At 37.2% G+C, this 16,902-nt stretch overlaps 1 protein-coding gene across 1 annotated transcript in view; it reads left to right on the plus strand.

The window, feature by feature from the left end:
- Positions 1-16,902, plus strand: part of DNER (delta/notch like EGF repeat containing) — a 151,744-nt gene that overhangs the window by 62,689 nt on the left and 72,153 nt on the right. Inside the window, exons 2-3 of the mRNA XM_063306668.1 lie at positions 12,137-12,433; positions 16,577-16,671. Of these exons, the coding sequence (XP_063162738.1) occupies positions 12,137-12,433; positions 16,577-16,671 (392 nt within the window). The remainder of the gene's footprint in view (positions 1-12,136; positions 12,434-16,576; positions 16,672-16,902) is intronic.

Raw genomic sequence — 16,902 nt, forward strand, 5'->3', positions numbered from 1 at the left:
AAGTCCGTAAAGTGTTGCCAGAACTTTATAAATGTCTTATTTTAACCTTGATCAAATAAACGGACTTTATATCCCTTCCATTTACTTCTGAAAATCTTAATCTTTAATTCATTGAAATACTATTGTAGGATTTGATCTCTCTTCATTTCTTCTTTGCCCCATTGTAAAGGCTTCTTTGAGGCTTTAACAAACCTCTGTTGTAAATCCAGTAAAAATATATTATCCAGGTCATTCTCTTGGTTTATCATTTGTATTTCCACTTTAATTTTTAAAACTTCAGCCAGCTTCTTTTGTATATCCAGTAAAGAGTCCTTTTCTGGGTCATTCTCTTGGCCTGCTACTTGTATTTCCACTTTAAATGCCTTCTCTGTTTTGTAATCCAAACACTTTTTTTAAATTCAGTATTTCTGATTCTACTGTTTCTGCATCAAGCAAGATTTGTTTCATATCTGTCATTCCTGCATTAACATATTTTTTAACATAGTGTATCCATAGAAGCAGCATTATTACTGATATTGTTGATATTGTGGCTACTAATTTCTGGCCTCATTCTTTGAAGATCTCCTTTAATATTTCAAATGTTATAGTGTCTTTGTCATTTTGTAAATCCCAGTACTGATCAAAATCAAAAGCAGGTTTATACTTTTTTTTCCTTTTTGCCTGGAATCTTTAGTTCCCTCTAGTGTCCAATTCAAATCATAAAGTTTCTGGTCTCTGTTATGACTTGCAGTAGACAAAATAATTTTGGTTCCCATGAAAGGCTGTTTATTATATATAGTTAGTTCCAAAACCTTATAGTAAAAGTTTTAATGTTGCAAATTTGTCTGGGCCCTTAATTTGTTTATAACTTTCTTAGTTCAAAATCCTATTTAGCTTTTTGCTGTGCATTTCAATTTCTTAATGCTCTTAAACTTTTAATTTTCCTTTTGTTTAGAAATGAAGATACACTCACCAGGTGGCTTTTCACAGTTGTCATTCCAAAGATCTCTAATAGTTTTAAGATGGTTAGGTAAGATATTTCCAAAAGTGATTAGAAAGCAAGGTTAGCAAATGTAGTGTCCTTTAAAAGGCTCCACCACTGTTGTGAGCTCAATGACTGATCCTTTCATCTTGGTGCTCAAACCCACAGGAGACCGCTGTCCTGTGGTCTCTTTGTGAGGAGCAGCCATCCAGAGCACATGTGGGCAATCTCTGGAGAGGCCCAGAGAGGTTCCGCTCTCCACTCTCCCAGAGACATGTTTATCTTGCCATGCCTCCCCTAGAAGTCTGCTAACAAATTCATTTCATTTATGTTTTATGCTGATAGCACAGCTTCTGTCTCCATAATGTAAGTGGGTTTCAGTGGAAGCTTTCAGGCTTTTGCAAATTATTACAAAAATGTATGCGTTATCATCAACTATTTTTGATGATAAGGCATACTATCATCAAGACAAATTGCTAATCTTCATCAAAAGGCTTGCCTGCTGTACGCATCACTGATACATAAATAACATCACTATAGAACAAACCAAGGTCTTAAAATATTTAGGAATTACCTTTCAACCATTTGTTTTCTGCACAGAACAATCAAAAGGTGCCATGGATTAGGCCCATAGGTTTACTGACAGAATTGTGTATTTTGCAGGCAGCAGAGGTAATAGCAATATGCCCATTGCTGTAAAACATCTACTGTATATTGCCAAAGTGTTTGTAGTCTTTTGCTTTATGGTTCCCAGGTTTGTTTTTGTAAAGGTCCAAGATCCCTTGAAACAGTCCAATCAATTTTTTAAAGATATATATTCCAAATTCCTTGGGATATACCTAATTCTTTGTTACGATTGGAAACAGGACATACCATTATAAAGGTTCACATGCCACAACAGTTTTGCGGGAGAAATGATATTTGATGAGGGGTTTTGGCCTCCTTGACTATTTTGAATAGTTTCTTTTCCTCTTGGAAAGAAGGCATTGAGCTTAATGCTAGATAAATAATACACATTTCAACAGACTGGAGTTTGAGAGGACCAGCTTACTTGAAACAATGAGTCCTTGAGATGGCCTCCACAGCAATTGGATCATGATCCCTTCCCATTTTGTGGGTAGTTTGGGTAGAAGACTGTTCATTCCCACTGACTGTATGATCAAATCCCATATATGCTGCACTAGATATTTCCTCCTGATGAAATTTAAAATATAGCCATCTATGCTAGTAGAAGGAAGATAAAACAATTTTCCAGTCCAAGAGAGGTTATGTCCCTGCTAGTTGGGAGATGCTGAATCTGTTTTGCATGTCTTATTGCTCTGCCCATTTTACACAGCTTGGTGCTCAGACTTAATATCCCCCTTGCTGTTAAACTATCTTGGCTGGTTGGATGTGGAAAAATCTTGCCTCCTTATGGCTGAATAATCTAGAAAGATAGCTAAGGTTTGTGCAGTTGTTGTTGCTATCAGGGATGCAACTGTTAAAATATTAATCACTTACGCATGCCAATTTGTTTTAGACAATGTTAAGATTAGTGGGTTTTCTTGGATGAAGGCAAACTTTTATATTTTTAAAAACTCTTTCATGGTTCGTTTTTTAAATAGACTTTACTCTTTGCCTTATCTCTTGCTGTAGCTTTATATTCTGTTGTAAAGTGGTCCAATAAAGCTAAACTAAACTAAGTAAAACTGTTCCTTTCAGTGATAATTGCCCTGAGCTTTGGCTCCTTCCCTTAAATAGCTAGAACCAATGATTATTTGCCCTTTCAAGTGAACCCTGGAAGTAGAGCCCTTGACACAGTCTGTTGCGTTTTGGGTTTTATGTTGCATGTTTCTGAATTATTTCAATTTCATTATGAGTGGCAGTAAGAATTTGTGTGTGTGTTTTTTTTTAAAGATCAGAAGTCATCTAGGGAAGGATGCAACATTTGGACCAATGCTTGTGCTTGTGAACATGCAACTGTGTTGACAGATTGCTACTGCATCCAAACATCTACTGATGTTTTTCATGGTCTGCTAAAGAGAATGCCTTGAAAATATATATTTGTATGCCATGTTCCATGATATGCTTTCTTGCAAAGTTCTAGTTGTATATGAAACCATGTGTGACAAAACTGGGGGAGTTTTCTAACCTTGTCTCTACTCTAGCCTTCCTCACTTTTCTTTCCTTTGCGGGTTCTCAGCCAGTGTATCATGATAAGGGAGTCTAGCATGGTGAGAACATTTTTGGAAGAAAGCAAATGGAGAAGTTTCAAAAAGAAAGAGGGAATTGCTCTTTTAAAGCCAAGGATTATTTGAGCTTTGGGCAAAGTAATCTGCAATGTGGGGTTTCAAAGCAGGAAAAGCTAACGTAGCAGGATGGTAGAGAACAGCCTGATAGAGGAGCCAATTGTAGAGATGCCTGCAGAGAAAACTAGTAATTTAGCGATCTTATTGTGTGTAAAGAACTACAGATGGTAAAAGCAGAGCATAACTTACAGAGAAGAGTTTTTACCTTTTGCATGCAAGTGTTGCATCAAAATATTAAGGAAAACAAAGAGCAAGAGAAGGTTGCTAATCTAAAGGCCAGTTTCAAAAAAAATGACAAGACTAATACCTTTTCTGTTCAGCTGTCTCCTGAAACTGAATGCACTGAAACCTCTCCTGAGAAGGGGTGATGCCTAGAAAAGAAAGGAGGACGATTCTTTCAATAGTATTTCTTTATTCTTAGAATTTGATCATTAAAATAAATCAAACTAAGAGGTCATTTCAAAATATATTTAGGAAATCAGTTTTAAGATGGCAGTCAGAGGAGAGAAAGGAATGTGTACTGCCTTGTAGGTATTTTGGTGCAAAGAGTCCCTCTGATTGTAATTGCTGAACATTGATGACATATTTCCTTCTATTTTGAGGTGAGATATACAGTAGATGAAAACTGTACTATACAGGCTAAATAGGTAATGGGAAAACAAAGAATTTCTCCCAATTTCTTCCAGACCTAGTCGCTCCTTATCTGATTTCAGCACAGTGTTGATCAGTTGCTATGGATCGTTTCCTTATAGGAAATGCTTGCTAATGCAACAGAGGAGATTGTTTAGAATGACAGTGTAGCAACAAAACTGAACAATTGGCAACTGAAATGTTGTTGGAAGAAAGTTGCTGTTCTGGAAGAAGGCAGTGACAATTAGTTCCATACTCTTGACATGAAAATTGCCAGGATGTGTCTATACTGTTTCCAGGAGTCAAGCTCAGTGCAGTGATAGCTTTACTCTACTTACCCTTATCATATACAGTACTTGTGGTCCTTCAGTTGTTCTATTCCTACTATTTTTATGATTTTGTTTTATGAGAAATGGTTTTATCCTTGAACAATGTAGTTTTTATAAAAAATAAAATAAACCATAATAAAGTTTCTATCTCTATTCTCTCTGGTTTTCTTTCTTTCAGTAAAGAAACCTAAGCAAATAAAAACAAAAAACATAGTGTGCCCTCTTTTTCTCTCTCTGTTCTCAAGGAGGATTTTATGAAGGATTGCTCTTTTTAAAGGAATTAGCCTATTCATTGGCTGAGGTTATATTTCTTCTGCTTAAACATACTTGAATCAGATTGTGGATCAATCTTCTTTTCAGAGTCAGAGGGGCATTTCCTCCTATTCTGAGAAATTGGGTCCAAAAAAGTCTCCTCTGCAGGTCTAGTGGGTCCTATTCAACTTGGTTTCCAGAAAAAATAGAATGAAAGGAATATTATTCCACTTTCCATGTGCAGCTTCTACATATCCCAAAATCTGACCTGAGTGTTATGATATATGCTTTAATAGGTTGAAAAATAGAATGGAACCAGCAGGTGAGGATTGGCAAAATTATCATCCCCTTGTCCATTCTGATTATGGAAGGGGTTGCACTTTTGAATAGAATAGCAACTTTGTAAGAACCTGGTGGGAGTAGTTCTTGAAAAATGGTATAGACATAGATTTTATTCTGTCTGCACTGTGGGGGGAAAATTTAAACTGCATTGTTAAAGGCACCTTGGCCTTTATCTGTCTGCAAACCTCATGCTAATTGAAGTGAAACTTGTCTTGTGATTCCACCCTTCCAATTCTTGCAGCTAGATTCTGCAGCTACTGCCTTGTACTGATATTTCTATTAAGTAGAACATGCAGGCTGACACTCAGATTATTCTAGGATAAATACAGAATCAGATGAAAATAGAGTACATGTTACATTAATTTATGTTTGAAAGTTCAGTATCTCAACTGTTACTGTATTTTTTGCTCCCCCAAATCCTTAATTACTGTACTGCCAAACATCAAGGGCATTGCCCATTTTAAAATATTCGGAATAATACTGTTGAGCATTACAAATAAATCCAAATATATTAAAGCCATGGGAATATACAGGATCTTGCAGTTGTCAAAATGATGAAAGGAGCATCATGCCAACATGCTATAAGTTCTGTAATTTTCATATGTGTGTGATGTCATTGTTCTCCCATAAAAGGCCAACCACAAGAGTGCAATGCTGCTTTTGTCATTCTCCCCCTTTATGGATATCACTGTTAAAAGTCCAAACGAATCATTTTAGTAGGTTATCTGCCTACATTTATGTACACTTATAATTTCCCAGTTGCTTCTAAAAATAGGCAGCTATCCTTTGAATTAGAAAATCTTGCATATGACTAATTCTCTCCATCATTAGTCCACAGAGAAAACTTTCTTTGCTCATGGACTTGGCTTGCTGAAAGTAATACAAGTACACAATGGTCATAATAGCCAGTAGCCTATTATCATAATAGCCAATATCCTAATAGCCTATTATAGGACTACCATCTACTTGTATGACTTTCAGCAAGCCAAGACCAGGAGCAGAGAAAGTCTCCTCCAGCCCACCTACTTAAAATAATTTTGACTGGGGTGGGGTGAGGATTGAACTATGGACTTGAGCAGATCTTTAATCTCTAAATGTGTCATGGCACTGCAGAGGACTGGTGTGGGACTAGTGAGCTAGTGGTGTGGACCTCTTTATCTCTTTGCATAGACAAGAAATACCTGTGCAGAAAGGGTTATTTAGTTAGCTGAGGCAATCTGTTTGTGTGTATGCAACTTGGCAAGCTTTGCATTGCAGCTTCCTCCACACATGCGTTTAGGGTTTGTGGATTATATCATTGTTATTGTTAATCACTATTGGTTGCTTTTTATCCATATTCCTACTTGTAACCTTTAAGAGAAAGAAGACAGTTCCAGCTGCCTAATCTAACACCTGCCAAGAGAGAGGGAACAATAGCTGCTTAGGAGAAATATTTTAATAAACGAAGAGTCACTTATCTGGGTTCCCAAGAAATTGACCAGATATGTTATCAGACCATCTGCAGGTGCTGTCTGCAAGAAACCAGGTCTTCCCTAAAAATATTCTTGGCAGAGATTCCAGTGTCTAAAGCTATGATCAAGTCCCTGATAAGCCACCTCCAGGTGTTACTGTTTATATTCCCTGTCTGTTAGGAAAAGCATAAAAGGTTGGCAAAAGCCCCAGACACTTTGAAGCTCAGCTTAGACCCAAAGTCCCAGGAGGGTGCTGCACAATGGCCAGTGATAGGTGGTCCATCTGCTGCCATTCTTGGGGTTCCTGGCATGCTGAAGGGACATGGATTAGTATATCTTTCCCTATTAACTCTCTTCGTATTTATTCAGTAAAATCATTTTTGGCCATTATACCCTGCTTTGAGCCTTTTGCCTTCAAATACCAATTTGGTCCTGATTGGCTACCATGCTGCCAACACAAAATGAGAACCAAGAGTTACATCATGCATCTAAATGACTTCTTTGCTTGCCCCACTGTTATTAACACACATGTGTGCAGATTAATGAGTTCTGGAGGGGGGATATTTTAACACTTTTATGGTGTTAAAACAGTGTCAGCACCACAAATAATAGGGTGATAGCATTTTGGACATTTCATGTAGCTGAAAAAGATGCAGCAATAGGCAACTGAAAGAACAGGAAATTTGGCAGTTTTTCTGAGAGGAAACATTGTATTGAGTAGGTAGGATAAGTTTGGAAAAGGGGTAAATAAGGCTTGTAAAATTATGTAGTGAGGGGAAATGAAATAGAAAGTTCTCCCTATACCGTAAGACAAGGATCCAGGGATGGGCAGTGAAAGAAAGAAATAGTGGAAGGAGTGGACAAGGAGACAAAAGTACTTTGAAGGGTTCAGAAAATACATGAAGGATAAAAAAGTGTGATGGCTATGTACTAGCTCCAGGATTAGGTGCAACAAGACCTCTCAGTATAAGTTACTGGGAAACAATAATAGGAGACAGCTGTTATCTTAAGGATTCCAATGCCTTTCCTATGTCTGTAACCAGGCATTCTATATTTTCATGCCACCATTTCTGTTAGAATATTGTGTACCAATATGCATCAGATATCCAACAAGCAACTTGTCTATTGCTGCCCACAAAATGCTCATATTGAATATGAAGCATCATGGTAGCCAGGAGAAAGCAGGACAGCTACTTTCTGCATTCTAGCTTGACCTTTATCTGCATACCTTGAGAAATTATTCCTTTGCTTATTTGTTTGTTTAATATAGCCAAGAACAACATCCTTGGGAGATCCTGGTGGAATATTGTAGAAAATAATTAAATAAACAATGTCCTTTTCGTATTTGTTTATTTAAGGTGACCTTAGGTTTATATGCCTTCTAACTTTGTGCTTATGTGTGTTCATTTTGTAATTAATTACAGTTCTCTGGCCAACTGCATCCCATTTGTGGGATCTGAAATCTATATGGTTAATTAAGCATTTGAATCATCAGGGAACAATATAAGTCCAAGCTACACAGTTTTGAACTACCTCTATTCCTCCATCACAAAAATACTATCATATAAATTGCTTGAAGCATGATTTGAATAATCTTACACAGTGTGGCCATTCCATCTGACCAGGTACAATGGGAAGAAATTGAAACAGTTGTGGGGATGTTATAGTGATAGGCAGTTAATATGAGCTTTGCTGACTTTGAATGTCTTGAAAGCATCTGACACTTAGTTACTGGAAATAGGATTTGGACATATTTGCTTTGTTATTATCTGATCTGTTCACTTGGGATCTAAGCAAATGGCAGCATCTAGCTGACCTTGGCTGATCTGGAAAGTTACATAGGATTGGCTCTGGTACCCAGGTGGGAGGTCAGTAGGAAATAGCAGGGCTGTAGGCTAGATAGGCAAGTTGAAAAACATCCTTAATAAAAGGCAGTTGCATAACATTTCTATATCATACCAAGAAAGCTGCATGGATGTGTTCATATAAGCCTCCAGGAATCAAGCTCAACTTAAGTGTGATTTTGGTTGATTGGCAGTAGCAAGAAAAATTGTTAAATAATAAGCTAGTTGTTTCATCTCATGCATCCATGTCACTGTAATGAAGTTCTGTTCCTGTGTTGCTTGTCCCCAGAATATTCATATATTGGGTTGATAAATGCATGTTTGGGCAGATGGAAATACATTCATTAGCCCTCTGAACAATTCTAGTGATGATGGCACATCTAAAAGAAAAAAAGAGCTTTATAGTTACAGCTTAAAAGAAAATGGTCAGAATATACAGGGAGAAAAGAAGGAAAGACACTAGAACAGCCTTCCGCAAACCTTTGACCTTGGAAGAACCCTTAAAATATTTTTCAGGCCTCAGGGAGCCCCTGCACATTCAGGCTCAAACACAGGCCAGAAGATACCATATTATTGTATTTGTTTCATGTGTAGGCCTGTATATATGCATTAACAGAGTTCTTAAACTAAAAATAAATAATGAAATGTATCTCTTTAATGTGAAGTTGCCTGAATTTGAAATAATTTTTAAAATAAATAGTGATCTCCCAGGAAACCCCCTAGTGACCTCTCACAGAACCCTAGTTGAGAAACCCTGCACTAGAACACGTAGAACCAATTGAAATATAAAATGAATTATAAAATATTAAGTCATTAAACATTTTTCAAGAATTCTTCCTTATGGCATTGTGCCCTATATTCTAAGAACAGTCATTACTCTGCTACTTGTAATGTAGAGCAAAATGTCCCTGGGAAGAACTTGGTAAAATGTGTTGGCCCTAATGAATAAACAATGTATTTTCAGCACACCAGAGGGACAATTATCTTCTCATACAATCTACGTATAACTTTCAGTTATAATTATTTTTCAATTATTAAAAAAATTAAAATCCTAATAGAGTAGGATAATTTTTTTTATATAAGAGTGGTTCATAAGAGAGAGTAACACAAATCTTAGTCTCTTAGGATTCAGAGATAATCTCCATGATATTTTGGGGGGCTTACTGTCATGAAAGTGTATATAATGGCAGCCTAAGTGGTTTGATAATTTATTAAAAAAAACCAAACAACAGTCTTCCCCAATTTGTCAGCTTCTAGATACGCTAGAGACAACATATCTTAAATAGTGTATAATGGGTGCAGAGTGCCAAGCCAACCTAGGCAAGACTCCATACCTTAGCTTCTCTGAAAGTCTAAGGACTATAGTAACATGGACTGTATATCATATGCAGCTAAATACTCCCAAGTACAAAAGTGCCTTCATTGTGGCTCACTGCAACATTTTCTCTTTGGCTTTGTTGAAAGTAAGGTATAGCAAGATTCCCTTCCTGAATTACCTGTGTCACTGCAATGCTAGACAACTTGAAGCCACTGAACACACCCCCTTCTCCTGCTCATTTTTAGAGGTATCTGCAGTATCCTTATTCTCCAACTATTTACCAGGTTATCAGAGCACAGAGGTCAATTTTACTTCTCCCTATTTCTGACCCAGATGTCTCTGTAACATATAATGTTACCAAATTCTGCACAGCAGAGTGCAAAAGTTGCCAGATTTTGACTTCCATCTAAAGCCAATCAAGCTTAACCCAGCTCACATCCAACTATTATACTGTTATTTCTAATTGGTAGAAATAAACTATTATACTGTTATTTCTAATTTCATCTGAGAGGTTTTGTTGCTTCAGCTTTGTTTGTTTGTTTGTTTATTTATCAAGTTTTGCCACTGCCTATCTCCCCCCAAAAGACAGACTCTGGGCTGTTTAGCTTTTCTGTAGCATAGATTTGCTTTTATAGCAGGCTTATAATATTTACCTTTCCTTCTTTTATTCTATAGTCATTGCCCTAACAATGTTTAGATATAAACTATTTATTTTATAGTTATCGATTTCATAGGCCCTGTGTTTTCATTTTGTGTGTGTGTATGTGTGTGTCCCTTCAGGTCAGTTTTTGACTCCTGGTGACTGTCTGGACTAGTCCCTGCAGTTTTCTTGGCAAGGTTTTTCAGAAATGCTTTGCCATTACCTCCTTCCTAGGGCTGAGAGAAAGTGACCAGCCCAAGGTCACCCACTTAGTTTCATGCCTAAGGCGGCACTAGAACTCATGGTCTCCTGGTTTCTAGCCTGATGCCTTAACCACTACACCAGCTGGCTCTCTTTAAAGTTAAATAAACTTAATTATGATCCTCTGTATGAAATATCAAAACAAAACTCAGGACATGAAGACTTTATTGTAATTTGTTAGAATAGCTATAAGGAAAATAATAGTTCTTTCTCAGATTCTATTTTTGTGGCAAAAGTTTCCAATTCTATCACCTGTTTGGTTTCATTTGTAAGCAATTCTTTTTTATTTATAAAGAATTCTTTTAAAAAACTGGTATTGGGAAGACCATCAAAGTAAACAAAAGTGTGATGGAGGTTTAGATATACTTATGTACACAAAATCTGAAATGCCTTGATGCTTTTTAATTAAAACTATTAAATTATATTAATCAACTCAAAAGAAGAACAGTGGGAACAGGCAGAGTATTCCCAGTCTGATTAACCAATTTTATTCTTCCCTGATACTAGGAAATTAGTATCTACTATTAGAAATCTATTCTTAAAGCTTGTATGTGAAGTTTGGAAAAGATGAAAATAGCTTCTGTCCCCTGTCTTCTCTTCTTGATTTCCCAAGTTGTAAACGTGGATAATTATCTGTTCAGTAATGGAACTATAGAAAATTTTATGATAGACTTGTTTATTGATGAGAAATTTATCTTTGCTTAATTATCTTGTCTAAGAGTTGGTTTCTGCTCTAGGTGTGCATATGGTGGAATTGAAATATTAAAAGAAAACAAGGTGACATAATACCCAGTTTTAAAAAAAAGAGGACTTGGTCAATCTCTCTCTCTCTCTCTCTCTCTTTTAATTATGCAATATAAGGTTAATTCAGCTTTTGTTGAATCAATAGTGCGAGAAAGAATTGGATGTAGCACTGGCCGAAAAATTAACACAATAGCAAAGAGTCTTGAGCAACTTTGGCAAAAGCTTGTTTTACTGATAAATTCTATTTCATTTTGGGGGTTATATTAATAAATGTGTCAATTTTTAAGGTATCACTAATCTATTATTCTGGCTATGGACTCTTGTGAGATCTTAAAATCAGACTCATTTGTTACTGTATTAAGGTTTGGGGGATTACACTCTATCAAACAGAAAGCATAGTCCCATTAGAGGCTGGCTTGCTGGATACATGCACATACATATGCACACCACACACAAAACTCTTGTTTGTTCATTGTTCGAGATTGAATATAGAATGTAAAACTTTTTCCACCATTTAGATGATGATTAGAAATAGTGCCAAACCATGTAACTGTTGTCATCCTGGTGTGCTTCATAACAGTGAACCAACATTCATCAAACATCCCCACACGTAGCATAAAAGTAATAACTGAGCTACTTCATACCTGTGTTCTTTGTTGTACTTGCTACAAAAGGCTAATATATTATTCCTCTGGAAACTGTTCCAATATTACATTTCCAAGCCATTCAACTTTGTTAACATCATCAGGTTTGTTTGCTAATTTGCTTCTATTTCTCCTGTATAATCTGAGAACCTCTTTATTGAAATGTGAGTAATGAACTGCCTTCTTCACCTGGTTGCCTTCCAGCTATGTTCATTTGTAGCTTTCATTGTTAAAGGCCATTATATGAACTAGGAATTATGACAGTTAAAGTCCAGCACACCTGAAAGATGCTTAGTTGGAAAAGGATGCTCTAAGTAAAGCTTTTGTAGTCAGGTGAAGGCCAGCCAGAAATTTTAGCACATTCATGTTTGTGACAAGACTGACACATCTTATTCTGTGGCACTAACAAGTCCATTGTTGTTTGTGTTTCAGTTTGTTTCAGATCCATGTGCCAGCAACCCTTGTCATCGTGGCAACTGCACTAGTAATGGGGATGGCTATCTCTGTGTTTGTAATACTGGCTATGAAGGTACAAACTGTGAATATTCATTTTATAGTTCTCCAGTTTCTGGGTGGACAGAATCAGAGTTGCCAAGTGAAAATAAGCCAGAAGCAGCCACCATGGAACCTGACATTGTCCTGCCACGAGCCCAAGCAACAGTGACGCTACCTGCATGGAAGCCCAAGAAGGGGCAGAAACTTGTGGATCTGAAATGGGATGAAGTAGAAGTAAGGCTTTTTTTAAAAACAAAAACAACAACGACAAAAAACCAAAATATGTACCATAAATTATGTCTGAATGAAATCCAGTAGAGTCTAAGAAGAGATTGTCTATACATGACCTTATATAGAAAGCTGGAAGGATCAATGAAAATAACTAAGAATTCTATTTGTAAAATTTGTGGTGGGAAAGTGTGAATTACAAGATTATTTTAGAACTCAGTATCACTTTTTAATTTTTTGATATTATTTTGAGAACTAATTAATTTTAATGAATACTACCAGCTTTCTTGTTGGTCACAGACCATATTTACTAGCAAATAAATAAATAATTTAATATTACCAAATGGACATATGTGGGTAAACCGAAACTCACAAAACCTTCTTTATTCTTTGGGATATTAAAAGAAACATTCTTTGTGTATTTTTCTTTTTTAATTCTGCATTTTTAAAGAGTTTTGTCTTGATATTTTATTTTTTCAATAAAAGAAAGCAATACAAAATGAAATACAAAATGGGCTAGGAGTTAAGCAAGTTTGAAATACATACTGGTTGCATAATTAATAATTTTTTTGTATACATTATAGTTTTGTTGTTTATTCGTTCAGTCGCTTCCGACTCTTCGTGACTTCATGGACCAGCCCATGCCAGAGCTTCCTGTCAGTCGTCAATAGCCCCAGCTCCCCCAGGGACGAGTCCGTCACCTCTAGAATATCATCTATCCATCTTGCCCTTGGTTGGCCCCTCTTCCTTTTGCCTTCCACTCTCCCTAGCATCAGCATCTTCTCCAGGGTGTCCTGTCTTCTCATTATGTGGCCAAAGTATTTCAGTTTTGCCTTTAATATCATTCCCTCAAGTGAGCAGTCTGGCTTGATTTCCTGGAGGATGGACTGGTTTGATCTTCTTGCAGTCCAAGGCACTCTCAGAATTTTCCTCCAACACCACAGTTCCAAAGCATTGATCTTCCTTCTCTCAGCTTTCCTTATGGTCCAGCTCTCGCAGCCATATGTTACTACAGGGAACACCATTGCTTTAACTATGCGGGCCTTTGTTGTCAGTGTGATGTCTCTGCTCTTAACTATTTTATCGAGAATTGTCATTGCTCTTCTCCCAAGGATTAAACGTCTTCTGATTTCCTAACTGCAGTCAGCATCTGCAGTAATCTTCGCACCCAGAAATACAAAGTCTTTCACTGCTTCTACATTTTCTCCCTCTATTTGCCAGTTATCAATCAGGCTGGTTGCCATAATCTTGGTTTTTTTGAGGTTAGCTGCAAGCCAGCTTTTGCACTTTCTTCTTTCACCTTCATCATAGGATTTTATTCAGTTCATAGTTTTTATTTTATTTTATGACAAAAGCTGATATTGGATCTTCATCAGATTTCAGTTTAAGCTTTTAAGGGATTTTTAAAAAGTAAGCTAAAGAATAAAGTAAAATATATGTATTTACATGTTCTAAAGCCCTGTGGTGTTACACGCATGTTCCCAGGTTCAGCTTATGATCATTCACTCACACATTCACAGCCTGTTGAGACACACAGATCTTGTCAGCCCCCCTGGCATTATACCTGGGTTTTCCAGATAGGTGTGGCTTGAGCAGACAAGACACACAGCCCTGGTCAGCAGCCAGGAAATAATTAGAGAAACACACAAATCACTTCCAACTGAACAATGAGGCACAACAGGTTCTTTATAATACATGGAGACCAAGTGAATTTAAAGTAACAGCAAAACTTTCCTGGTTGCAGTGTACATTTGCTCTTTCTCACATGTACACACACACTCATCCATGCTTATCCACACCCTTCTCAGCTAGGCTGCCAGGCACTAGCTAGAAACTAGGGTTTCTCAACCAGGGTGTCACAGAAGCCTAGAGTTCCACAAGAGGTCACTAGGGCTTCCCTGGGAGATCACGATTTATTTTAAAAATTATTTCAAATTCAGGCAACTTCACATTAAAGAGGTAAGTTCTTTATTTTTAGTTTAAGAACACTGCTAATGAATACAGTATGTACAGTATATACATAAAATAAATGTAATAATTTTGTAACTTCTGGCCTATATTTGAGCCTGAATGTGCAGGGGTTCCCCAAGGCCTGAAAAATATTTCACGGGATCCCAGGGTCAAAAGGTTGAGAAAGGCTGAGCTAGAGGGACAGAAGCTGCCAAGTCTGGATCCAAAGATGACTCAAAGAGTGGGCGGGCTGTAGGACCCCTTTTATCCCCAGAAGTCCTTGCTTTGTTGATTCACAAGACTGGCAGCTACTCTTGCCTTGTTAATTTACAAGTCTGGTAGCTGTTGATGGGATTGAGGGGAGTGGTTCCACATGCCCAACTTCCTTTGTCTGGTTCAGGTTTTCCTTTGTTTCCTTAACTACTTGTTTCCTTCTTATCTACCTCCTGAAGGGATCTTATAGACAAGATTCCTGGCTTTTTGTCCTCTCTGCTTACATGCCTGCTTCATCTTTAGTTATGGCAGCTTCAGCCAAGTCTCACAGTGGCATTCACCTGAATGTGACCTGAAAGCAACATGTTAAAGAAAAAATACTTTGATTTCATCATTTTTTTCCAAGATAGGTTGATTTTTACAGTCTGTAAAATCTATTGAAAGTATTTGTTAATTGATGCTGTTTTATTTCTCATATCCTACCATGTAAGTAAAGGTAAAGGTTTCCCTTGACATTAAGTCCAGTCGTGTCCAACTCTAGGGGGCGGTGCTCATCTCCGTTTCAAAGCCAAAGAGCCGGCATTTGTCCATAGACACTTCCGTGGTCATGTGGCCGGCATGACTGAACGGAACACCATTACCTGCCTGCCGAAGTGGTACCTATTAATCTACTCACATTGGCATGTTTTCGAACTGCTAGGTTGGCAGGAGCTGGGACTAGCAACGGGAGCTCACCCCATCACGCGGATTCGAACCACCGACCTTCCGATCGGCAAGCTCAGCGGCTCAGCAGTTTAACCCGCAGCGCCACCGCGTCCCCTTTATCCTACACTGAGGGAAGAGAAAATTACCTTTTATTTTAAGAAAGGGTCATTTAGTATTTCAAAAATCTCCCCCCATTTCTTAGAATTTGCTTTGCGTTATCCATTTGTATGCAACAATGTTTCTAGAGGAATGTTAATGTTTTGCATTTTCCTGTAACAGGAGAACTGTGCTGAAGAGCCTAATATCTGGGAGCACCCCCCAAAAAAAAACAAAAATGTTGAGAGCATTTGTAAATTAGGCAGGAAATACTCCCAAGGACAACTTAGCTTACAGCTTACACATCCCACTGAGCTGCTGCTGCACCAGCAATTTAAATCAATGTACAGACATATTAATAGTATACTTAGTTAAGGCTTTCTGAAGAACTATTGTCTGAAAATGAAAGATTTTACCTGCGAAAGAAACAATTATCTTATGGTCGTGGGTTTTTTCTCTTGGCAAGTAGCAATTGCTCTAGTTTATATTGTGAAAAGCTTTCTCTCACAGGAAAAAAAAAAGTAATTTTTTTTTTTGCTGGGATCAGGTGGCAAAGCATTGCTACCTAGGATTTGTTTATATTCTATGCTACACAACAGTAAGATGCTGAGAGATGCTATCAGCTATCTTGCTCTATGTTCCTGAAAGCCAATGAGTTTTCATTATCTGCTTTTTTAAAGGATTGTATTGCAATCTGTTAGGAATCTAGGTTGTTACAAGATGAAAAGCCATTTGTGTTTTTCTTAATAAAACCAAATCCCAACCAATGTCTTTTCAAGGTGAGGCCTTTTCTTTTGTGCATCTGTTATTCAGTAAAGCTGCAGAAAGTAATTTTTCCAAAAGATATCCTTCCTTTCCTATGCAAATATCAGTTTCAGGAATTATGTTTTCATTGGAGTCACCAAAAGGAAGAAAGGGCAAAAACTCTTACTACCGTGACTTATGGTCCCATAGCTGCTTGGATGCCCTGAGGTTGATACGTACAAAATTGCATGTGAATTGCAGTGACAATATTAACCAGCCATCTAGCTTGTCTTGTAGGCACTGTCATAAATATTCAGAATGTTCTGCAGATTCTCTTGGGAAATACATTTCAGTTTTACCATATATTAAAACTTTTTTTTTGTTCTGTTTTAAAACTATTGGTTGTATAGGATGTCTCATATTTATGCACACTTTTTTTAGATAATCCCTGATGTAGCCTGTGGAAATGCCAGCTCCAATAATTCTGGTGGGGGTCGCCTAATATCTTTTGAAGTTCCACAGAATACTTCAATAAAGTAAGAAACAGCTCTGTTTTGGCATTATTGCAGAAAGGTTTTAAATAATGTTGGCTGTTTAATCCATCATTTGAAATCTTGTGTTTAAATGGAAATGAGATGGCAGGAATATAGGGTAAAAGCCTCATGGTATCTTGTATCTTAATTGACTCACTGAGTTCCTTTTTCCCTAAAATGGGTTGTTCAGATTTCCAGCTGTGCTGTCCAAATGTTCAAATTTTTATTGTTCCA

The sequence above is a fragment of the Candoia aspera genome, chromosome 6 (assembly GCF_035149785.1).
Source record: "Candoia aspera isolate rCanAsp1 chromosome 6, rCanAsp1.hap2, whole genome shotgun sequence".
In the NCBI taxonomy this organism is placed as follows: Eukaryota; Metazoa; Chordata; class Lepidosauria; order Squamata; family Boidae; genus Candoia; species Candoia aspera.